The sequence below is a fragment of the Platichthys flesus genome, chromosome 12 (genome assembly GCF_949316205.1).
Source record: "Platichthys flesus chromosome 12, fPlaFle2.1, whole genome shotgun sequence".
NCBI classification, from domain to species: Eukaryota; Metazoa; Chordata; class Actinopteri; order Pleuronectiformes; family Pleuronectidae; genus Platichthys; species Platichthys flesus.
Genome location: NC_084956.1, coordinates 8429058 through 8452933, shown reverse-complemented (window position 1 = coordinate 8452933; position 23876 = coordinate 8429058). Strand labels below are relative to the sequence as shown.

Below are 23876 nucleotides of genomic sequence, written 5' to 3'. Positions count from 1 at the left end.
TTGGTCTCTAAAAGACTCTGAATGTTTGGTAAAAATACAGTTTGGTTGTGTAATAAGTGGCTGAAACCATTCAGTCTAAATGTTCCGCTTCTCCTTCCAACATGGGCTCCAGATGTGTTCCAGCTGCAGCAGTGAGAGGGATTTACTGCTCACAATAGCTCAGCAGACCCTGAAATGGTTCCACTACCACAGTTCAAATCTGTAAAAGAAAAAAAGAAAAACAACAAAAGGAAAAACTCCCACCCATCCAAAAAAAAGTACACCTCCTTCCAAAACTTTGCCAGTTTAGAAAAGTGGTGAGGCAGCACCAACAAGAGGAGGAGGAGGAGTTCACCTCTCCGCAGTCGAGTATCTGTATCTGACAACATAATTGGTTCCTTCAGGCGTTGTTTTATTTAATTTATTAAATATTCTGCATTTCGTGCCGTCTGTCACCAACACCGTGCCAAACGCCAGCGCCGAGGGGCGCGGCTGCAGGGACCAGTGTCCAAATCCCAAATCTGTGTTTTGACTTGCCCTGGGAAAGTTGCGCGTCAAAGCACAAGAGGACGGAGGACTTTAAGAACATCCCACCACCTCCTCCTCCTCCACTACCAGCACGCATCCAGTTCAACTCTTCAAAACGCATTATTAGTATTCTTCCTCCTCCCGTGGACCGGATCAGTCGCTCTTGTCTCTGGGAGAGGGATCCGGATTTGGGTGTTTGTTGTTGGACCTGGCCTCAGGTATGGATCTTTCGGATCTGGAGAATCTTTTATCTATTACATTGTGTCTCTTAACTTGTGTTTGCTGGATTGTTTCCTTCCCACATGGCTCTTTGCGCCTCTAGCACTAACAACTGCACTCCTTTGGAGTTTGGTGATGGGCTGGCAACTTCCTTTTTTTGCGCATGCAGATTAATTTTAGTGGATGGAATTGCGCAAAGTCTCGTTTATTGCGTGCTATAAATTACAAGCCGCAAGAAGGTGACATATCTGTCTCTCTGTAAAACACAGCAGGGGGTTTTTTGGGATCATTTTTCTTCCGGCGGTATCTATAGACACTTGGATAGTTTTACAGGTTTTGCTGCTGGGCTATTTGCATCCCTCTAAATATACTGCAGGAGATGGCCCCATGCAGATTTTAGTGACAGGGTCCTTTTAGTCTATCTTTGCTTCTAAGATCAGTTACAGAGCTTTGTGGGAGCTTTGATAAAGCTTTGGATTTACTTAATAAAAATTAAAGAGAAACTTAGATTGTTGTCACTTCACTGGCTGAAAAATGGGATTTCAGCACCAGAGGTTTTGAGGAATGAGTGGGAAATGTCATCTTTGGGAGTGTCCATGCTTTTCTTAATGTCAAATTTCACAATGAAAATGTGTATAAGTGTTCAGTGGATGAGACACATTCGGTTAAAGGTCCACGGCATTGGGTGTGGTTGATAGGAAGTTCTTTCAGAGCTGTGCACTGATCCAATGGCTTCTTTTGTCCTTTTGTCAGTTTGCTCTTCAAAAGACTCAAAAGTAAATACAGAGTCTATTGAAATCTGTAGATTATGCTTTTTATACCCACTGGGGCCTTTCTTGTGGAGTAGACTATTCACTTGTCTGGAAGGTTTTCTGAGGTGACTCCTGCAGATGATCTGTCTCTATTAAGATAATTTAAAGTGGTTCTCTGGGAAATCTGAATCTACTACAGTATTAGATTGGGATTTTATAAAGTCATGAGACTGGTGTGATGCTGTTTTTCCGTCTTCAGAGTTATAAAACCTCAAACTGATGCAGTAAACATCAGACGAAAAGCATTCTGGTCGTAAACCCAGTCGTTCTTGGCAACATGCTGGCCTTTTTTTTTTTTTTTTGCCCTTCTCCCACCAGATGTTTGTTAAAATGCCATTTGACCACAGTTGCTCGTCAAAGGATAAACAGGCCTTTGACTCCAGTTTGCTCAGTGTGTGTGGATGACCTGGGGCCAACGTTTATCATCATGGTTTATCATCATGGTTTATCATCTCACCAGATAAGATGGAATGGACGAGTTAACGGAACAGATGGACTTCTCAGGAGACTTGTCAGGAGAGAGGGGTGAGACTTCTGCTTTTGTTTACAAGGTTTTGAAAACAATAAACAACGCGATCGTTAAAAAACAAAGAAAAAATACCGCAGTAAAAGGGCCGATTCACACAACTCAGAAAAAAAACACTCAAACCTGTAGATGAATGCAGATACTTTGGGTTTTATTAGGTCAAATGTCACCAGTTACATGAATACATTGGAAATTATTTTGTGTTAAAAATACCTTTGACAATCTTTGCAGAATCTTTTCTCAAAACAACATCTCATTTCCTCGGATCTAAGAGATATAAAACTGTTATTTCTTATTTAATGAGCGACTGGTGGAGAGGAAATCTGAGCCTAAAGACCCCAAAACACTTTTAGATTCCTGCATCATTCTCTTGGGTGACGGTTCTGTCTCTTCTTTCGGGGGCTTTACTGTCACTAACATTGCGACATGGCTGCACCATTTCTCAGGGAGTAGGTCATCCTCGGGGTTTTCCTCCTGCAGTCATCATAGCTGAATATAAGGACAGCTCATCTCGGCCCCAGCGCAGGATGGAGAGGTCAAGGAATGTCTGATTATGTGTTTGACGCGAACCAAGACAAACATGTAATCAGCCGTACTGTCCTCATGGTCAACTCTTGTTTCATACTAAAATAATTAGTGTAGCACTTTTCACACCCGTGGTTTTATAGCAAAGAGGCGAGAGAGAGAGAGAAAACAAGAGACAGAGACGAGATCATGTGGTTTGGACACAGTAAACAAAGCTGTAGGGTCAAAACACAAGTGGGTTTTCAGATGCTTTTCACGCATTGATTTGTCTGCTCTGTCTCTCTTCTAAAAAGTCACGGCAGTAAAAGTGTGAACTCTGATGACTGTTAGTGTTCAGCCCCGGGCCCTTAAGCAGACAGAAGTCCCTAAAAGGAAGGAGGAGGAAGAGGAGGACAGGAGTGAGGAGGCAGAAGGAAATTTGAAATGGAATTTATATAATCTATAACTGAATCCAGGAAAACTCAACAGACTGGAGAACAAATCTTTAAATAGAGTTTAAATAAATCTTAATTATCTGCCTCTATTCAAGGATGAATGACCTGAAATGACCTTTCATGTCAGTAATTTTCCCTTCTGTATTTTGGAATGTTAAACCAGCTATGTACATTATGTTATGTAATAATTGTAATAATCGGAGACTTAATCTATATACTGCTGTTGCAAAACAAAGCTACAAAGGGGTTTACATGGGCCTTCCATGTTGTACATTCTGAATCCTGTTTTGTAAAATCACTTTAATGCTATAAACTAGAGTATTCAAGCTGTTTTCCCCTATTAAATAGTTTTTCCCTATTAAAATAGTCCACAACACAAATGCTAAAATTCTAGTATTTCCATAGACCTAAAAAACACGATTTGAGCTTTAGGGTTCTATTGATCTCAGGAATAGTAAGATCCACTTGCTGAAAGTTTTCGAAAGCGTTCATGTAGAGGGTTTGGACCTCGTTTAGTTTTTATATATGATATCTATTACCACTAGATGTCGCACATCATCTCGGACTCAGACAAGTTCAACCTCAGAAACACCTCCCGCCTCCCTTCGAGATCTCAGCGAGGTGTTGTCTGTAAAATGAGTGTATGTCACGAAGCCTTGTGGACACAACTCCCAACACAAAACCAAAAACGCAACCAAATATACCTACACCGTGTACAATAGAGTCAACAACAACAATAACAACAACAAAACCCACATGTCGTGTGGCTGAAGTGTGGTCTGGGCCCCCGTCACTGTCAGATCTTCCATGTCAGACACTTAAACACACGTCTTTAAATCTCATTTCAGGGTGGCTGTCAATCTCACAGTTCTCTCTCGAACTGGCATCCAGAGCAGTGAGCTGAGATGTAGCACGCAGAGCATTGTTTGCATAGCCACACTTTATTAAAGGGTTAGAGCCTTGATGTAAAGGTGCAGCCACTGTGTTCACTGGTTTACAGCAGCAGGTGACAGGTGTGTTTACAGTACAACACCATGTCTTTACTTAGACAAGATTTGCCGGCTGCTATAATAACGTTTAAACTTCACATGTATGTGAAGTTTAAGTTCATGACAATAACCAAACTATCTCCATGACAACTGATCAAACTCCATCTGCCTGTGGGTTTGACTGGAAGCTCTGGGAAGTTCGAGTAAGTGTGACATCAAAGTAAAAATCTAAACTGTGACACCCCAGAAAAGATTCACATATTAAATGTAATTGATAAGTTAGTTGATATTTATTTTGAATGTACTCTGCATTTAATTTAGTGAGATTTATAGAATTCGGCTTTATTTTGACAAGAATGTGTTTCTTCATCCAAATATACCTGAAAGTCTCTGTTTAGTCTGTCAACTTGAATATGAAACATGAGAAACAAACCCACATGATTGGACTCAGCTTTCAGAAATTAAATACATTTTCATAAAATCTTGTTTATAGGGGCACAATCTATTAAAAATAATCCAGTTGTCATTTAAAACATTGACTAACAGTGTGACAGCAGCGAAGGGGGGAAGTGAAAGTACCCACTCAAGAGTAATACATAAGGAAGTAAGTGAATACACAATATGAACACAAGGAAACATAAAAAATATAAATGAATCTGTACAATGTAAACGTACCATGTACAAAGTAAAAGCTTATTAGAAGTAACTCTTTGCTTGAAGCCCGTCAACGTTACTACATTTATAATCAGATGTAATATGTATAAAATGGTTTAAAGCACTTTATCTTGCAGTTGTTTACCTTTGTAAGTACACTTATTTGTGTTTATTACTTCTACAGTATTTGTCAACAATTAAAATCACTTAGGAAGCTACGTTTTTATGTTTTTTACTCTTTATTTATTTATTCCGCGCATGTAAACAGACACAACATCTAACAAACAAGTAGTTGCTCAGTCATGTCAGATTAAAAATAGCCACGTTTCCCATAATTACAGCTATTTTACTGTCCTCACTCATCACAGCCTTCACTTATGGCTGCCAACAGGTGGAGGCCATGATGCACCACTAAAGACGTATCATCTTTCAGCTACATTATACTTATAGACACCTTAAATCTTTATGTACTTTTGTGTACGTTTGTTATTTGTGAGCGTTTAAAAGCTAAATACAGCGACTTAGAAAAAGTGTTCACTCTCTATTAAATCATCGGCATACTTATCGTTATTTAAATGATGATAGTATTAATCCTTAAGGGTGTGGCTATAATGTAAATCAGTTTTAAATGGGTAACCGGAGAAGCTGAAGAGACAAACGTTAGTCCTGTAGAAGAAAGATCAGTAACCTGATAGTGGTGTTCTCATTAGAGGCTTATAGCTGCTAAATAAAGCATTATCTCTAAGTCACATAAATTCCTCCCTGGAAGTGTTAAAGTCATCACCCTGCGTGTCACTCAACACTCCAGTCAGCACCTGCCAATCAGGACTAACATGTGGACATTTGAATGATATGTAGGAACAAGGGTTAATGTGGCGTGTGTGTCCAGACTAATCATTGTCTCTCTTTTCATCAGTTGTGACAGAAACTATAACCACCACTAGGAGACTGACCACCCTCCCTCCAAGTGAGTGTATCCTCCTTTCAGTTCTCCTCACTTTAATTACTGTCAGTAAACTTAAAGGCATAATACAATAATTATAGCCGAGCGTCTCTTGAGGAAGTTCCCGATGAGTAACGGCTTCTCTTGTTTTGCTCTGTGTCTTCTCGTTGCTAGAGGGAACCGGAGGATCGAATCACAGGATTATGTCCAGCAGCGCTGGTGGGCTGGGCTTGGAGAAGAATGTCTTAACCCAGAACAGCGGTGGAACGTATTTCTCCTCATGTGAGAGCACATTTCCAACCAAAGACCAAAATTAGGAAGTCCTGCATTTGTCTTAAAACAAACGTACAACGCCCACTAGAAAAAAGCTAAAACTCACTTTGGCTTTTGCGTAAAGCTTTGCACTTTTTGAAACTGTCAAGTTAATCATTGTTACTAAAGTAGAAGTACTTATTCTGAACCAAATATTCAAAAGTTTTAAATGTTAAAAGTGTTCAATACAGAAATGTGGCTGTAAGACTGTCAAATAGAATTACACTGCTATTACTGATGCAATAAGTATTTTACTGTTGTACTTGCCCGAGATGGAGCCACTTTAGTAACTACTATAGTAACTTTACAGAATTGGAATGTAACTAAATACTAACTAAAGTATAAATTTGTGCTACTCTGCTACTTCCATTTTATGACAATTTAATTCTATCTACATGTATCTGTTACAGATACACGTTTCTCTACAAATTTAGATTAAACTTGCAAATTAAAGAAGTTTAAAACATTATGCTCTGTAGAAAAAAAAGCCATGGGCCGTTACAATAATTATACATTTAAGTATTATTTCATACAAAAGCATCCAAACATTTTAATGGTTTCAGTTCCTCAGGTATGATATTTTTACCCGGTCTAAATCACAGTAAACTGAATCATTTTGAGGTTTAGGCTGTAAAAACTAAACATCTGATCAAATGTTGCTTTGGGAAACTGTGATGGACATTGCTCACTGCTTTTTGACATTCATGATGAATGCAGTGAATGAAGTGAGCAAGAAAATAATCAGCAGAAGTATTATCCCGATAAAGAAGAGTATAACATTAAATTGATTCATCCCTTTTTTTTGTTTATCTGTGGTTAAAGGCTGCTTACACTTAAATGCAAGAATAACAAAATAAAGATTCGCAAAAAAAAGGATGGGAGAAAAAACTCAAACTTTGAAAATGTCCCTTCAGATTTATCCTGTGACCTTCTGTTGGGGACAGACTCAGAGTTTGGGAACCACAGGACTACACTTAAAAAAAGTATTTAAAACCAGCTCTTCATGGAGCGTCTACGACTGTAAAATACTGCACGCGCACACATCCGTTTTAACTGATGTGTTCAAGTACTCTTACTCAAGTTTAGTCTAATCTACTTCACCTTTAGTACACCTTTTGATACAAGACTTTTATTTGGAAAAAAATATTTTTACTTTGTGGTATTTGTACTTACGTAAAGGATCTGTTCTAAATCACCAAATGCAAGTGGTACAATTCCTCAACTTTACACTTGAGTATAAGTACTCAGTTACTTTTAAGGGGACTTCTTTGTGATTGAGGCCTGTTGCTGTTGGTGCCGTCATCCTGTGGAGAAGGTAATTGTAAATGAACCTGTCTTTATCGTCCCTGCAGCCTCTGTAGGTGTGAACACCAACAGCTACAACTCCTCCTCAGGAGTTTACCTGGGGGCTGACTCCTCAGGGGGAGGCGATGGAGGATTGGGGAGTTTCTTGGATGTAGATGGGTACGGAAGCGGAGGAGGAGGAGGAGGAGGAGGAGGAGGAGGAGGAGGAGGAGGAAGTGGGGGAAGCTTCCTCGTGAGCTCGGTGTCAAAGGTCAGGTCCAGCTCGTCTGGGGGTGGCAGGAGAGCGCATGCATCAGGAGGCCTGTCGCCAGGTTTCAGAGAGAGGACGATCTTAAGCAGCCGCTCGGGAGGTTATGACGGTAAGATCCTGTTAATAACACAGGCGGTGCACAGTTTGGCATCGGCAGCGTCTGATACAGAACATTTACCAAATGAAGGAAACTGCGGCACAAGGGAGCTGTTTGTATTTCTGCTGAACGATTGTGTTTTTGTCTTCTAGGAAGTTCCAGTGCAAATTCCTCCCCAGAATTTACTCGTAAAGATTATGGGAACTACTGTAAGTGAGAGTGACAGCTGTATGGGATGGAACACTTCAGGGTCGCTCAATGTTTTTCCAGCTTTATCTCCATGATGCCTCTGTGTTTACATGTGTTCTTCCCTTCTTTTTCTCCTCAGGCTCCAGCAGCGCAAGAGGGAGGAGCGAAAGCAGAGGTATTCAGTTATAGTTTCTGCATCACAGGACTTTGAATTGTCCTTTGAATAAATCTGGATTCCTTTCTTTCATTGTGATTTTCTTTTTTTCTTACCAGAGAGCGAGATCAGAGCCAGATTACAAAGTGCCTCTCCCACTGCTGGCAGATGTAAGACCCCTTGGACTCACACGCTGTCGGTTACACAATTCCTCAGAAAGCAACAAAGCATCTTTATTCGAGAGTGTCCGTGCAAAGAACCTCCCGGATTCTTTATTGCGGGGTCACTTTAGAGCAGTATTTTTATTCAGCTGGTTTGTGTTACTGTCAAATACTTTGGCCAAGTATTCAGTAGATCACATGTGGGACATTCTTTGTCTTCCAGTCACTTACTGTACCTGCTAATGTTCATGAAATTTCCAGTAGTTACACATGTGCAGCTGCAGACACAAGATACTCTGAATATCAGTGAGAGAGAAGCAGGGCGGGGTGGGGGGGATTTTAAAGGGGACGGCCCATGGGTTTGTTTGAATAGTGTTTATGTGGGGAAGACGTTGAGGAGCAGGTCTGTGCTGCCAACAATGGCACACATGAGTCACTGGTCCCGTCTGAGGCCAAACAGTGGAGAGACAGACTTTTATAGACGCTGATCGCTCCCCCTGCTGATTAAAATGTAAAAGTGCTGTTATTTAATCCAAGCCTTTACAGCAGTTAGTCCTTCTGGGCCACTTTCCCCCCACCGCAGCTGCTGGGTCTCGTTCTGTTCTGTTGCCTTTTCTTTGCTCTCAGCAGAGGTGGAAGAAGAATTTAGTTCTGTTTGTGAAGTTAAAATAGCAACGTAAAAACAAGCCATGCAATACAATCAAGTACCTTTATTTAAGTACTCCGTTTAGTATAATTGAGGTACTTATACCTTGCATTACACTATACTCTAGTACACTTATTTTGGCCTGTGTGTTTGTCAGAAAGTTTTAATAAAATATAGTATTTTCTTAAGAATTGTTGAGTAAAAGTAAAATGATCTTAGAAGAACATCAAACCTTTATTAAACTATAGTACTGAGATACTTTCAAACTAAACTCATACACCACAATGACTTTCTCAGAGCTATCCCTGCCTTACATTTGCTGAGTGTTGTCGTTGCGTCTGTGGCTCTGCAGGGACGGAGCTGGACGACGTGAAGAAGCTGCTGAAGGGACGCTCCAACAGCGTCAGCCCCACGCGCTCGTCCACCGCCTCCACCACGGTGCCTGTCCCTAAAAAGGCCACTGCGGAAGCCAAGACCGTCTCTGTGGCCACGCAGTCGGGTATTGAATCACACACATGCGCATACCCCACATGCACAGACAAAATGTCTCCAGAGATGTCCCGGAGATGTCCTGGAGAGTTATGGTTTAACATGGCCCCGCTATGTACATCTAATGACAAATAAGCTCCTTGGTGACATTTTGCTAATGTCATACACAGCTTAGTTGGAATATTTCCAGAATCCGGGAAGACTCATCTTCTATATTTTGTCTGACACCCAGTATCTCTTTGGTACTTCTAGACATCACATTGAAAATATGTTTTATATTCAAAAGTCAATCTATCTATCTATCTATCTATCTATCTATCTATCTATCTATCTATCTATCTATCTATCTATCTATCTATCTATCTATCTATCTATCTATCTATCTATCTATCTATCTATCTATCTATCAATCAATCAATCAATCAATCAATCAATCAATCAATCAACAAATAACATCATCTTGATTCCTGTCTTTGTGTTTTTTCTCTCCTGCAGTGACCTCTGCATATGGCTCTGCTGGGAGAACCGGTGCATTCAACACCATTGATGCTTCAGGCCTGTATGATACCAGTCTGGCATCTGGGCAGTATGATACTGGTGTAAAATCCAGCCAGTACGATGTCACTCTGTTATCAAGCCAGTATGGCACCGGTGTGAAATCAGGACAGTTTGATTCTACTGTAAAATCAGGCCATTATGATGTCACTCTGAAATCAGGACAGTACGACACTGGTGCAAAATCAGTCCAGTATGATTCCCTGAAGTCAGGACAGTATGATAATGGTGTAAAACTGGGCCAGTACGACACCAGTGTGAGGTCGGGTCAGTACGGCGGCAGCATGAGATCAGGTGAATATGACATGCTGGACGCTGTACTTCCATCTTTCTCCTGGTCCACCGCCACGCTGCCCTCCCCCGCCGCCATGGTGGTCACTGGAAACACCAGCAGCAACTCGTACCAGGTCGGCACCAACAACAGGTCTGGAGGAGTCTCGCCGCTCGGCCCCACCTCGCCCTCGTCCCTGTCAGGTGAGACCAGCATCAAGTGAACTCCACCTGTGACCTGCAGGGGACATGTTCTTGTTTGTAATGGAGGAATGGATATACAAACTAAATATCTCGTCTTTAATAAATCACACTATGACGACCACATTGATTCAAATTAAGACAAATTGGTTCTGTACACGGATAGGATGTGTTTTTAAGATAAACAACAAAACAGACAATTTTTCTTACACTGAGGGTTATTATTAATGTCCTCATGTATTAAGATCTATATCCTTGTCTCATTTTCAAACCTATGTTTTTTTTATATTTAGCAAAAAAGTTCATCGTGCTTTTACAGTTTTACAGTTCTTTATAACTAAATTCTCCCAGCTTCCAAAACAATATGATTATATATCATTTTTATTGTAGCTTGAATATTTTGGGATTTTATTTGAACTTTTCTATATCACAATTTTTACTATTCTGAATCTGTGACTAAGACATATTCACTTTTAAAGGGTTTATCATTCTTCAATTCAAAGTTCAAACCATTTCTATGGTTAATCCTGTATTGGGTTCTATGTCCAATGTGAGATTTATACATTTTTGTTTAACTTGTTTTAAAATATAAACCTTCCAAGTGTATCATATGTTTCTCTAATGTTTGCATGTTATTAAAGTCAGATTGTGTATCTCTGTTTTCAGTTTATGGCTTTCAGAACAATCTGGCGCCCGCCATCAGCACCGTGCTCACCACCAATGCAGCCAACGTCAGCGCTAACGTTGGAGGTATGGGAGCCCGTTTTCTCACAGTTTCCACAATATTCTGACATTGTCAAATATTTTTTTCATTTTTGTGCCAGTAGCATTTTCCTTCCTTAGAATGCTCTTTATCTTTGTGTGTGTTTGTGTGTGTTACAGGTTATGGCGTTCAGAAGAATGTGTCAGCTGGGAGTGGATTCGTCAGCTCTGGAGTCTCTACAGGTAAAGACCTCAACAAAAATCCTCTTTAATCTGAAAAAAAAGTTACCATGTCCAAAATAATTCTCAAATTATAAAAATGATAATGATTCACATCTTTTTTTGTTGTTGTTTTCAGTCACTCGATCTCAAACTGATGAAACGAATAGGAGCAAGTTCATGGTGTCTGACAAAGAGAACTTTTCAGCCAAGAGGGAAACAGAGGGTTTCATTCTGGCTAAAGACAGCGGGAAGCAGTTCACCAGCAGCAGCAGTGTCCATGTAGGAGGAGGTGAGTCAGCTCTTCACTGCCCCCTACTGGAATAACAATTAGTTAACAGGAGTTTCTTAACATTTACATGACCTAAGTTTGTGAACACACAATCCTCAATCACAACCATTTGGGAAAAATGTGTATTTCATATATTTACAGGGTCACTATCGGGAGATTCAATAAAGAAAGAGAAGTTTATTTCCAGCTACGGTGAGGCGGCTTCACAGAAGACGGAGATGGCCAACTGTGAGTGCAGGTCAATACAAACATCTCTAAGAACAGAGACTAACGTATTTATCTAACGTTGGTGTTTATTTGTTTCTTCATCAGACGGATCCTCTGGAGTTATAATGAAAGACAAAGCCACCTATGCAGGTATTTCTCATTGCATGCATATTGATATGTACGTGATTATGGATATTTTAGAGGTTGAATGTGAGGATTTTGTCTCCAGAGATCCACAAGGACAGCGGCATCTTCGGCGGCGGTGGATTCTGCTGCTGCTCCGATGCCTGGTGCTCCTGGTGGAAATGGCTGCTGGGCCTTCTCCTCCTCTCCCTCCTCCTGCTGGGACTCCTCTTCGGCCTCATCGCTCTGGGTGAGTTACACCTGATGCAACCTTATGAGATTTAACAGGGAAAAAATGAAAACCCCCTTACGAGTCATTCTCTCTGGGGCTGCTCTGCGATGTAGAGACTGGGAGTGACCATTTGATTCGAAGCAATAAAATGTGAGTTTCAGCTTTTACAGGCTGGTGAGTTTTATTTCACTGTGCTGCTAAGAGCTGTGAGGGGAGGAAACGTTCTCCTCTCCCTGGAGATTGGACCTCTGGGTACTGTCCCGCTGCCATGAAGTCGGTCTGGCATTTATTGCCAGTGGAGCAGCTCCAGAAGGTTTTGGCGCAAGACATCAGAGGCTTCATTTTGTTTTCTTGCAACAGGAGAGTTTACTCCTGAATAAATATGACAAAAAGAGCCTGAAATAACATTTACAACCTGACTACCTCTGATTTTGTATTTGAAAACCTGTCAATCAGTTACTGACGTTGGGACGTTGTGCAACCTCACTGTTTAACATAGTCCTAAACATTTTAATAATAATTTAGTTTGTCATGTTACAGATTGAGAACAAGTTTGTGCTCCTTGTCTGTACTGTCTGTCTTAACAACTGTTGACGTCCTCTTCTCAGCTGAGGACGTGAGGAAGCTGAAGAACCGAGTGGCGTCCCTGGAGGCCGAGTCGTCTGTCTTCTCAGGACGCACCAGTAAGCTGGCAGGCTCCTCCAATTCCATCAACACCTTAGCGCTCGGTGGAGGCGGAGGTGGCAGTAACACTGACGGCACCGTGCTCCTGGGCGCTGGAGGTGGAGGCTCAGGCTCGAAAACACGAATTGGAATTGCCGCTGGTGCTGCCGGCACTGGTGGTGGAGGTGTCAATGATATCATTATCAACGGGGAAGGCTATGGTGGTGCCGGAAGTGCTGGTGGGGGCAGTGCTGGTGCGGCCAGTGCCGGCAGTGCTACCAGTGGTGCCCGTGTTGCCAGTGGTTCCGGTAGTTCCAGTGGTACCAGTAGTTCCAGTGGTGCTGGTGTTGCTGGTGGGACCAGTAGTGGAAGTGCCGGAGGTGGCGGCACCAGCGTCAGTGGCAGCTCTGGCAGTACAGGCACCAGCTTCAGTGGTGGGCTTGGTACTGGTGTGAGTGGAGGACACATAGACGCTGCCTCTCTTCAGTTGATGATCCAGCAGATGCTCAGAACTGAAATGCAATCACAGACGTTCAGAGGTACGATACAGAGGGATTTTATGACCACACTTACACACACCAAGCACAGGCACACACACTCTCACACTAGATGCAAGTTCACTGAACAAATGTTTTCCTTTTCAGCTTTTCTGGTTTCTTCCGGGCTTGGAGAGCGAGGGCTTCCTGGACCTAAAGGTGCAATAAAATGTTCTTTCTTTCTTTGACTTATTTCCCTTGTGCTTTATTTCTATTCATAAATTTGTATTATTAGTTATTGTGAAAACATTTAATGCAAGAAACATTTTCTGTTCTGTTGTTTTCATGATCTCATCTTACTTAAACGTGTCACTTGTCACAGGTGATTCTGGTTACCCTGGAACTCCAGGTGAGGAAAGATGAAGAACATTACCAGTATTTCACCTTTGGTTGTTTATTGTGTGATATCATGATGCTGTTTTACTCAGTTTGACCTTTGACCTCAGGTCCTCCAGGTGCATTGGGACACTCAGGCCCTGAGGGCTCTAAAGGACAGAAAGGAAGCCCAGGTACACTGATCTCTTCATGTCAGACTACATGATACAAGTTCCCTGTTTAAAATGTTTTGATTGAGTGAGTGTCTGTATGTAAAACGTCTGATCAGGTGACCACGGGCTGGAGGGGCCCCCGGGTCTCAGGGGTCGTGAGGGCCAAGTTGGCCCCAGAGGCGAACCAGGACCTCCTGGCATTGGAATTAAAGGTGACAAAGATACGGTTCTGATTCAGTCTTTGTGTTCATTAGTGATATTAACAGCAGCTAATTTATTTAGTAACAATGAGTCGCTACATGATCTGATGTGTTTGGTTTATTCAGGGGCTCCTGGAGATTCTGGGCCTGGAACAAGAGGTGAGATCACTCAACATGAACCCCGTTCTTTAGTTCTCACGCAAACATCTAGCTGTCTGAGAGGAGAGTTCATACCTACTGTATACCAAGTGAAGAAAAAGTCCAGACAGACAGACGACCGACAGACAGACAGACTGACACACAGACTGACAGACAGACAGACAGACTGCAATGAAAAGAGCTTCCTTGGCAGAGATTAAATATGAGAATCTGCGTTCAAACACAAGGTGGCGGCGTAGTCACTCAGTCTAGCGGCAGCCTCATAACTTCTATTAACAAAACCCAAAATTGAAATCAAACCAATATAGACACAAGATTAAGACATGACAACTTTGTTTTGGTTATAAATTCCACACAAGTTCTATGGATTTCAATATCATTATTAAGGATTCAATAATAATAATTATTTTATTTATAAGGCTTTTATAATATTGCAATATAATTGATGTTATACAGTTTTTTTGTTGTTGTCTAAAAATGATGTATCTTTGCTCCAGGTGCACCCGGAACACCAGGTCAGTTTCTCCCTGTTATCATTCATATTATTTATTACAGTGACTCATGTGTTGAACATTATTAAATTGAATGTCACAGCCCCAACTATAAAACACTGTTAGCTTTAGCATGACATCATCTCTTACATTTTACATAATCTGGTCTTTGCAGGTGAACCTGGTGCTCAGGGTTTCCGTGGCGAGGCCGGGCCACCGGGTCCTAAAGGTGGGTCACGTTAATTAAACACAGTGAAATTCACAGTTAATTGATTTCAAGTTCACTCACAGTTTCTCCTGTCGCTCTGCAGGTGACAGAGGGCTCGCTGGATTTCAAGGACTTAAAGGTTTGTTGTTAATTCATCGTGTTGTCACGTCACTTGTTTTGTGTGGTCAGTGTTTTTTAATTAAATGTTTATTTCAGGTGATACTGGTGAGAAAGGTGCCAGAGGTATGCAAGGTCAGTAAAATCGCTCTTTGTCTATTAAACTGTACTTGTTGGTATGTTACGTACATCAAAAAGCAATATGGGTTTTCTCATTCTGCTCTGTCGCTCCTCAGGTGACCCCGGTTTATCAGGAACGCATGGACCAGCTGGAGAGAAAGGATCCAAAGGGTCAATGGGTGAGTTACCAGACCTCCAACCTCAGATAATGCATTTATTCACAGATTTCTTAAAAAAGATTTCCTCGTTTTTCTTAAAATAATAATTTTGTAATTTAATTCTACAATTTAAATACTTAAATAAATGCCTATATATACATATACCTCACTTATCTTTATCCTTTTTCTGAAACGGTGAACGCTATAAGAAATCAACAGATTTCTAAGTGCCAATAACTAGATCATCCATAGGGGGGAAGCAGAGAGGTTTCTGGTCATAAAGTAACAGATTATGTACAACAATGTGATTTTTCCCTCTTTTGTCATCAGGCCTGTCTGGACAAGATGGTGCAAAAGGATCAAGGGGTAAATTACTATTATGAACTTTATTATTCATTATTATTTCACAGAATAATTACACAACACATAATACTGTTACTAATAACAACAATAATAATAATATGAATCCTAAAATCAATAATAAATCATGTTTTCTTTTTGGCCCTCAGGTGACCAAGGACCTGCCGGCCCCCCTGGACTCAGGGGTCTTGCTGGGCCTCACGGAGACGCTGGAACTCCAGGTAAAGTGAACATGGAGTCGCACCTATGACACATGATCTTTAAATATACAAACATTATCATCAATGGATAATATGATGACATACTTTTGTAATACACCCCCTCCCCTGTAGGAGTACCTGGGCTTCAAGGACCACCAGGTACAACTATTAACACAACACACATTGTAGTGTATTTTAGCTTTTAGTGCTCTCACACTAAAATATAATTTCATCTGGGTTTTAGGGATACCAGGAAATCCAGGACAACCTGGAATCAAAGGTACGACTCTTGCCTCGGCCTTGAGGGTGTTCAGCAACTTTCTAAAGGTCAATGTGTTGGTGCTGTTGATTATCAAACTCTGGATCTTAAGGAGCATGTGTTTGTTTGTTTTTAGGTGAAACTGGTCAACCAGGCAGAATCATCAATGCAGGTAACAGAATGTGATAAATACTTGATTGAAACGTTTCATCGATTTTACTTTTGTTTGTACATATCTGACCATCGCTTTACTTCTCAGCTGGTTCCTCTTCTATCGGCATCCCAGGGCCCCCTGGGCCCTCTGGCCCCCCCGGCCCTGCAGGATCTCCTGGATTATCAGGTCTGACCCTCGACAGCATAGAGAGTAGCTTAATGATGTCCCTGGCATTCTGCATTCTGCATAATGCCATAACTTTACGTATTTTTAATGATTGAATGATTTATCTTTCATGTTGACCTCTGTCCTCAGGTCCAATTGGCCCTGCTGGTCTGCCTGGCCCAGCTGGTAGGTCATTGCACTTTGATTCTCTTGTAGTGGGATATTCAGCCCTCAGAATGTTAACCAGGTCTAATCAATGCTGCATTTGATTTGTTCTCACAGGTCCTAAAGGTGACAGAGGATATAAGGGAGACCAGGGCGAACAAGGATCAACTGTGAGAAGGACCGAAAGTATAAGTTCAACCAGAGCTGAGAGTGAGTACTATTGTTTATATATTACTATAGATATATAGTATTTTAAGACATAGTGTTTAGCGGTGAGAAATAACCTGCTGGACCTGTCTGATAACATAATCTGCATCAAAAGAAATATACCATATGAAATTAAAAAGAGAATAAAATTACACAATCTTGATCTTGCGAATGAAATTTGCATTTATAAGCAACAAAATCGATTTATCATTAATGCTATAGCCTGTGGCCTCGATAATATTCAGACTTCAGACAGGTGTCTTAAACCGTCTATCGCACAAAACTGTCTACTATTCATGTGGTGTCAGAACAATCAGGTAAAACAGCTTCTTCATGAAAATTCACTTGAGGCCTCCTCAAGTCAAAAGAACATTGTATAAATTCTGGGAACATTTTGGCACAAAGCAGATGAGGTGTGGACATCACACAGGCAGAAACAAGAGAAAGAAAATGTTTGAAACTTTGGAAAAATTGTGCAAATTCGCATTTACTTTGTTTCTTGTGCAGCTAATTAGCCAATGTGCAACACTTTTACCCTGTTTTGTCCATTTCTACAGATCAGGGTAAAGTCCATTGGTTTAAAGTAGATGTGTTTGTTTTCCGGTTTTAGCTCAGTTTGGAGAAAGTGGAGGCTCAAGATTTTCTAGCCTACCAGGGCCACCAGGTCCTCCTGGGCCACCTGGACGTCCAGGTAAATAAGACGCAACATGTCACAACATTAGCAAGAGACCATTTTTATTAATTTTGAGAATGACCCCATGCTGCTACTTCAGTGTCTCCTGCTGAGATAAACAGTATGTCACTGACTGTTTTAAAAAATGTTTTCATCAGGAGATTCGAGACAAGGACCTCCGGGACCACCTGGGCCTCAAGGTCCGATAGGTTAGTATTTAAAATATAAAGCGATTCTTCTAATCCATAGTGTAGCCATTTATTTTTGCACAATAGATTTATTTTGTTCAGGAATTTAAAGGGATCAAAGATATTTTTTCAGTGGTCTAATTAAAACCAGGAGAAGGACTATGACCGTTTTGTTTACTTTTTAGGTTATGGAAGACCAGGACCTAAAGGAGACAGAGGAGACTCAGGCCATTCGTCCAGTTCTGGTATGATCCATAATGAAAAGCCTTTGCTCTGTCGTGATAAGAGTTAAAAGCTAAGAAACACCACTGATTCAACCCTGCTCTTTTTACAGGGACATATTACACTGGACCACCAGGACCACCTGGGCATCCCGGAGCTAAAGGAGCAACAGGTGATCAGATTTTATGAGGTGGTCTGAGCCTCTTTTTACTCTATTTAAAAACCAACTCAACATCTTTAGTTCTATTCACACTTCATCATGACCTCTCTATTATTATTATAGGTTCTCAAGGACCAAGGGGCTTTCAAGGTGATTGTCCTATTTACATAATTTACTACGTATTTGTTGCACTAACTGCTGTAATGTAACAGTGCACAGTGAGGAGACCTTTCCAGCATCATTAAATGTAATTGATCATTTGTTCCTCAGGTGAACAAGGACAGCAAGGTGTGCCCGGTACTCCAGGAAGACCAGGAACCTCCGAGAGAGGTCAGCCCCCTTTTACGTTTAACACAATAAATAATCACATGCATTGTATATATAGTGCTAAGGGTATTCATGGAGAATGCACACTGTAATATATGGTCACTGTATTTATTTTGCCTTTACAGTGTCAACTTATGCTGGAGGAAGTGGAGTCTCTGGACCACCAGGTCCACCAGGGCCTCCTGGACATCCAGGACAGCCAGGAATCAAAGGTGAACCTAACATCACATTAGAATCTGTCAATGCTCAGTGTTCTACTATCTGTATTTCAGAATGAATATTTCATCCTCCTAAAATGCTTTTATCATTGCTTATGATTACCAAGGTGACACTGGATCTCCTGGACTTCCGGGTTCTTCAAGAGGTAGAGAAAACCATGATATTATCCAGATTTCTCTTACAATAATTTCTTTGTTCCTCTACAAGGTCCTAACTATTGTGTTTTCTCCTCAGGCTCCATCTCAGTCACTTCAGGCCCTCCTGGTCCTCCAGGTCCTCCTGGTCCTCAAGGCCAGACGGGCTCCTTCTCCTCTTCTACTGAGATGCGCCAGTACATCTCTGATTATCTGAGTAAGAGTTGTTCTGAAGTGAGGTCACCAGGTCACAGGCTGTCAGGACATGCAACAGATTATTGATAAAAATGTATTTGTTGCATGCAGGTAGAAGCCGGCAGTCCAGTATCCCTGGACCTCCAGGTCCACCTGGGCCTCCAGGAAACCCTGGAACCTTCTCTGGCTCAATGGACGACATCTCAGCTCGTATTATTGCATACATTCAAAGTAAGCCTGTGCTTTTCCACCAGAATTCATATCACTAAATGGAGAACATGCTCTTGATGCTTAATTATGATACTGTTGTATAATTTCAGGGTCTGGCTCTGGCCTCAGCATCGGCGTTCAGGGTCCACCAGGACCACCTGGTCCTCCTGGATCCGGCTCTCGAGTCCTATCGGTTGGTGATCTCATTATCATGCTTCAGAGTAAGTACAACACATGTTCTGCTTCATGGAAAGTGGTCTCACACTTTTGAACCCTGTGTTAATTTGACATCTTATTCTATAACATAATTTCATTTCACTGTGAAGACAGAAACACGCAAGAACTTGTTTTTCAGAAGATGCACCTATGAATAAACTATGCCTCTGCTTTGATCTGTCTAGGGTCCGAAGTGAGGAGATATTTGTCAGGAGCACCAGGACCACAGGGACCACCAGGACCACCAGGGGCGCCAGGTGGACTTACAGGCAGTTACAGTGCAGAGCAGGTGGCCATGTACGTCTTCAACATCATGAACGGTGAGCACAACTGGCCCCAACAGAAAACTACAACCCTGGAGCTGGTGCCTGGGCTCCATCAAACAATTCAATTGCCTCTACTTTCATTTTCAGACAGAGGGATTGCTCGAGGTCCACCTGGGCCACCTGGATTACCTGGACCTCCTGGTGGAGGATCATCTGCTGGCGGAGGAACATCTGGCTTTAATACCTTAACAGTCGACTATTCTGCTCTGATGAGAAGTAAGACTGACCTTGTTTCACCTGTGGACTGAAGATAAACTGTTAACTGTTCACTCACCATCTTCTGCGGGTCCTCATCCACCTTCCCAGATTCAGAGTTCCGCTCATGGATCAGCTCTGCCGTACAACAAGGTCCTCCTGGACCTCAAGGTGTCCCAGGGCTAACTGGCCCTCCCGGCCCTCAGGGGCCCCCAGGAATCTCCACCGCCACCGTGATTGGGGCGGGAGGTCGTGGCCACAGCATGGAGGACATTCAGCGCTACCTGCAGGGTGAGTCTGACACACAGGATGATGTACAAACAGAAGTAAGCTTACTTTGTTTATCTGCTGTGACCCAACATTAAATAACTACTGATGTCAACATGAAAACAACACTAACGAGATCAATGCAGAAACTCAATGTGACAGTAACCTTAAATCTGAAAACAAGAGAACCAATAATCATGACAACATAATGTTGTCAGCCACTGAAACAAATTACAGAAACTGTATTCTCCTTAAATTGCTAAATCTACAATATAAGATAAATCAAAACGTAAAAATGATTCCAATGTATTTATAGACACCTGCATTATGTTCACTATCTTAAATAAAATAACTGCAGTAATTATATGTAGAAGAGGTCAAATAGAAGTTAAATCACAGCGTTACTGCCTCCCTGAGAGAATACATAATGTATGATTCTGAAAACACGATTAAACATTTATAACGTTTATAGCAAAACAAACTTCAATTTCCTGCAAACATAAAACCAAAACCAAAGATAGTTTTTTTTTTCCTGCATTTCTAATTAGTTCAAGTCACCAACAGGAGAAAAATAAAACTTTCAGAGATGTGTGTAGTGCAGCAGAAGAAAACAAACCTGTAAATGTTCGCACACAGCGTAGAGCAGAGTAGTGAGAGCTTTGAGCTTGGTGGTCCAAATAGCAGTGACGATACCTGCACAATATGAAATAACAACATTCAATCAATGAGTTCAAATGTTACTTTTTAAAGAAACCATTTTTTGGATACTGCACTTAATTGCACAAACTCATAAATATCCGTAAATTGAACACGTCTGATGTTTCCACCAAGATTCATGAATTATTTTCAGGGAAAATCAGTGAAAATGTAAATAAATCTCACCATCTAGAGTAACTGATTAAAATGTCCATATCAAACTTTAATGGGTTATTTCTAGAGACTTGTTCTGTCCGTCCACTGAGTTATGTGGAAATAACAACCAACGAACAAACCAATGGACAGGGATGAAAACATCACCTTCTCGGTGGAGGTAAATTAAATGATGAGTTCTGTTCTGTCAACGTCGTTATTCAGCTGACGTTTCAAATCTCTAAACCTTAAAGGATAACACTGATTTATTTCACTTTCATCTGCATTTGAAACTGACAAAATCTTCTATCCACAAATTCTTCAAATTACTTCTGTGGACAAATGTAAACCAGTAGATGTTAAAACAAATGACATCAACACAACTCCCTCTATGTGAGAGCAACAGTGACGTGACAGGGAACTGACACAGCCTCTACCTTTACAATGACAATAACTTTGGCTGTAATCCCTCTCAGGTTCTGGGTTCAGAGGTCTTCCTGGTCCTCCTGGTCCACCTGGCCCTCAGGGTCCACCCGGCAGTTACTCTGGCTCGGTTTCCTATGCTGGAAACTTCCCTCGGGAGAGCATCCGCGCTGAGGTTCAGGAGTATCTGACCTGTAAGATCCGGCACAGACAAGACATGTGACCAACTTGAACCTTCATAACTCTGCCTCTGCTGTGTTGAAGCATAAATCCCATGTCCACTGGACACATAACAAACCAGCATGCATATCTGTCCACATATCACAAGTTCACTTTTTTTCCCCAGCTGACAATGTTCGTCGTTTCATCACCGGAACTCCGGGGGCCACAGGACCTCCGGGTCCAAGAGGACCTCAAGGAGAACGTGGAGAGCCGGGTTACAGCCAAAGCTACGGGCAGAGCCAGAGCCAGAGCTACGCTCAGGGCGACGCCCGCTTCCGTGCTGACCAGACGCTGGACTACTCCAACGTTGCTCTGAGAGTCACGGACTACATCAGGAGTGAGTCAGCTACAGCTGCAACACAAACAGTTTTATTTGGGATTATTATTTATAGCACAACATAAAAAACGTATGTATTAATGGCTTTTTTGAAGATATGCTGTGGACTACAAATTGTGCTCATTAGCTATTAGCAGTTCTTCTTTGTGATGGATTAATTTGATCCTGAAGACATCTTAAAAATATATTGATTCTCATGCAGGTTCAGGAATAATCAGGAGAATGTTTTCTTCTGTGTTGGACTTTGAAAACCTCTAAATATTTCTGTGACAAACGTTTTCTAACAACCTTCCGCAGATCAAGGCCTGTTGAAGGAGTACCTGGTCGAGGGCCCGTCCAGGACGAACGTGAGAGCGATCCAAGGCCCTCCGGGTCCACCGGGCCCCGCCGGGCCACCTGGTTACAGCCGAGTCATCGGGTCCTACGGTAACGTCACGGCTGACCTCATGGAATTCTTCAGAGGTGAGGACTCAGAGTTATGATTTCCCACATACTGTATCTGGTTAGATCTTAAAGCAGATGAAAACAATCCAGACTTGAGCAAGTTAAGCCCAAAAATGTGGCTTCATTACGACTGAATCTGTGCTTTTTCTCTCCTGCAGCCCACGGCACCATCCCCGGTCCTCCAGGAAGCATTGGACCACAGGGAGACCGAGGATACCCAGGACCCAAAGGAGAGAAGGGTATGTTTTCATCAGAGTAATGTTCTAGTGGAGCGACTGTCTGAGGCAGAACAGGTCTGAATGAGACTCTGTTTACAGGTGATCCTGGACAGCCAGGTCTAGCAGGACTACCAGGGTCGTACACGATCCAGGTTCCACACAAAGTGCAGAAGAGGGACACAGGTAAATATCGTCAAATCATTGCATTTCAAAGCTAATGTAACATACAAAACAACTCATCACGACACTGTTTTCTCACATTCTCCTCAGTCGATAAAGTGAGGCGTCGTCGCCAGCTGCGTCCTCGTCTGGCAACGAGTGGCTGAAGGGTTAACATCCACTGGATCATGTCAGATTTCATTTCCATTTTACTTCACCTTTTTTTATTTTTAGGCTTTCAGCAGCAGTAGCAATGCAACTAGTCAAGAAGAAGAAAAAATGCTCCTTATTCGTGCCATCTGTAGAAATGTCACAGGACAGTTTGAGAAAATAAAAGTGGCCAAAGAAATCATCCACCGTCTCTTTTAAAAACTTCAGCCGACGTAAAGGGTTCAGCTGCCGGTCAGTGTTTCTATAAGACAGGCTTCAGTTTTCACTTTCACATGTGGGTGTATGATGTTTACTTCGCTGAGCTAGACGCTTGTATTCAAACATTTGGGGGCAGCTTTGTCAAAGAGACGATTTATTTTTTAAGTGATAGGAAGCAAAATGGCTGATATTTTTAGTTTGAACGTTTTCCACTGCTTGTGTTGTGACTCCAGCGTCCGGTGTACTTATTTTTTTAAATTGTATCTGTTGAGGATTATATTGTATTGAGGATTATATTCTGTTTTAATTGTTTTCATGTTGTATCAAAGCAAACCATTGCAATATTAACCACGTATGTCAAACCAACCTTCAGTCTTTAAGACCCCTGGAAGTCACCCATTTGTTCACCACATACACAAATCACAAAACAACATGCATTTTTTTTAAGTTTATGAAGCAATACGCCATCACAGGCGAACCCGGTCCCGGTTTGGGGGGGGGGGGGCGGTTCGTGGAGCACAGGTGGGGTTGGTTTGGGTCGACGCACTTAAAAGGTTTTTGTTATTAAATCACATTTTTCACATGGTTGAAAGACAGGGACTCGTAATCACTTTAAAATGACAGATTTTTGTACTAGACCACACTGAAATTGATATATTTTCTTGTTACCTGTTACTGTTGAACGTATTAAATTAGAAAAATGTTACCAGATTGTGTTTTACATGATTGAACTTATTGACATTTGATCAATATATTTGAAAGGCGTACCAATAAATCTATTTTTTGGATTCGTGAGTCTTGGTATGGTGTACGACTCAAATTGATCTCAAAGGATGTTTCAAGAAAGTACGATGGCAGAT

The 23876-nt window shown here is 41.6% G+C and overlaps 1 protein-coding gene across 2 annotated transcripts; it reads left to right on the top strand.

The window, feature by feature from the left end:
* Window positions 1-572: 572 nt before the first annotated feature.
* On the top strand, window positions 573-23804 carry LOC133966444 (collagen alpha-1(XVII) chain-like). Of its 2 annotated transcripts, XM_062401374.1 has the most exons (55): window positions 585-725; window positions 1999-2063; window positions 5583-5633; window positions 5784-5891; window positions 7274-7585; window positions 7726-7782; window positions 7902-7937; window positions 8036-8086; window positions 9076-9222; window positions 9708-10241; window positions 10905-10988; window positions 11121-11183; window positions 11299-11451; window positions 11593-11679; window positions 11764-11808; window positions 11888-12031; window positions 12622-13215; window positions 13321-13371; window positions 13535-13561; window positions 13659-13721; window positions 13817-13912; window positions 14027-14059; window positions 14557-14574; window positions 14726-14779; window positions 14862-14897; window positions 14975-15010; window positions 15112-15174; window positions 15484-15519; window positions 15663-15734; window positions 15846-15872; window positions 15958-15993; window positions 16109-16144; window positions 16232-16312; window positions 16442-16477; window positions 16574-16666; window positions 17274-17354; window positions 17495-17545; window positions 17710-17769; window positions 17859-17918; window positions 18030-18056; window positions 18177-18236; window positions 18359-18445; window positions 18559-18597; window positions 18687-18803; window positions 18893-19012; window positions 19102-19212; window positions 19393-19527; window positions 19621-19749; window positions 19840-20019; window positions 21321-21461; window positions 21614-21826; window positions 22124-22288; window positions 22429-22509; window positions 22588-22671; window positions 22759-23804. In XM_062401374.1, the coding sequence occupies exons 2-55, from the start codon at window positions 2009-2011 to the stop codon at window positions 22812-22814; spliced, it is 5412 nt and encodes a 1803-aa protein (XP_062257358.1). In that variant the 5' UTR covers window positions 585-725; window positions 1999-2008; the 3' UTR covers window positions 22815-23804. The 2 variants fall into 2 exon arrangements, with proteins under 2 accessions (XP_062257359.1, XP_062257358.1); XM_062401375.1 differs by lacking the exon at window positions 1999-2063 and having other exon boundaries at window positions 573-725.
* The last annotated feature ends 72 nt before the right edge of the window (window positions 23805-23876 follow it).

Bases quoted from the DNA above. Each gene is read 5' to 3' on its own strand.
- LOC133966444 (XM_062401374.1), top strand. From the start codon at position 2,009: ATGGACGAGTTAACGGAACAGATGGACTTCTCAGGAGACTTGTCAGGA. The intron at 14,898-14,974 runs GTTTGTTGTTAA...TGTTTATTTCAG, and splicing joins TGGATTTCAAGGACTTAAAG to GTGATACTGGTGAGAAAGGT. The intron at 22,289-22,428 runs GTGAGGACTCAG...TCTCTCCTGCAG, and splicing joins CCTCATGGAATTCTTCAGAG to CCCACGGCACCATCCCCGGT.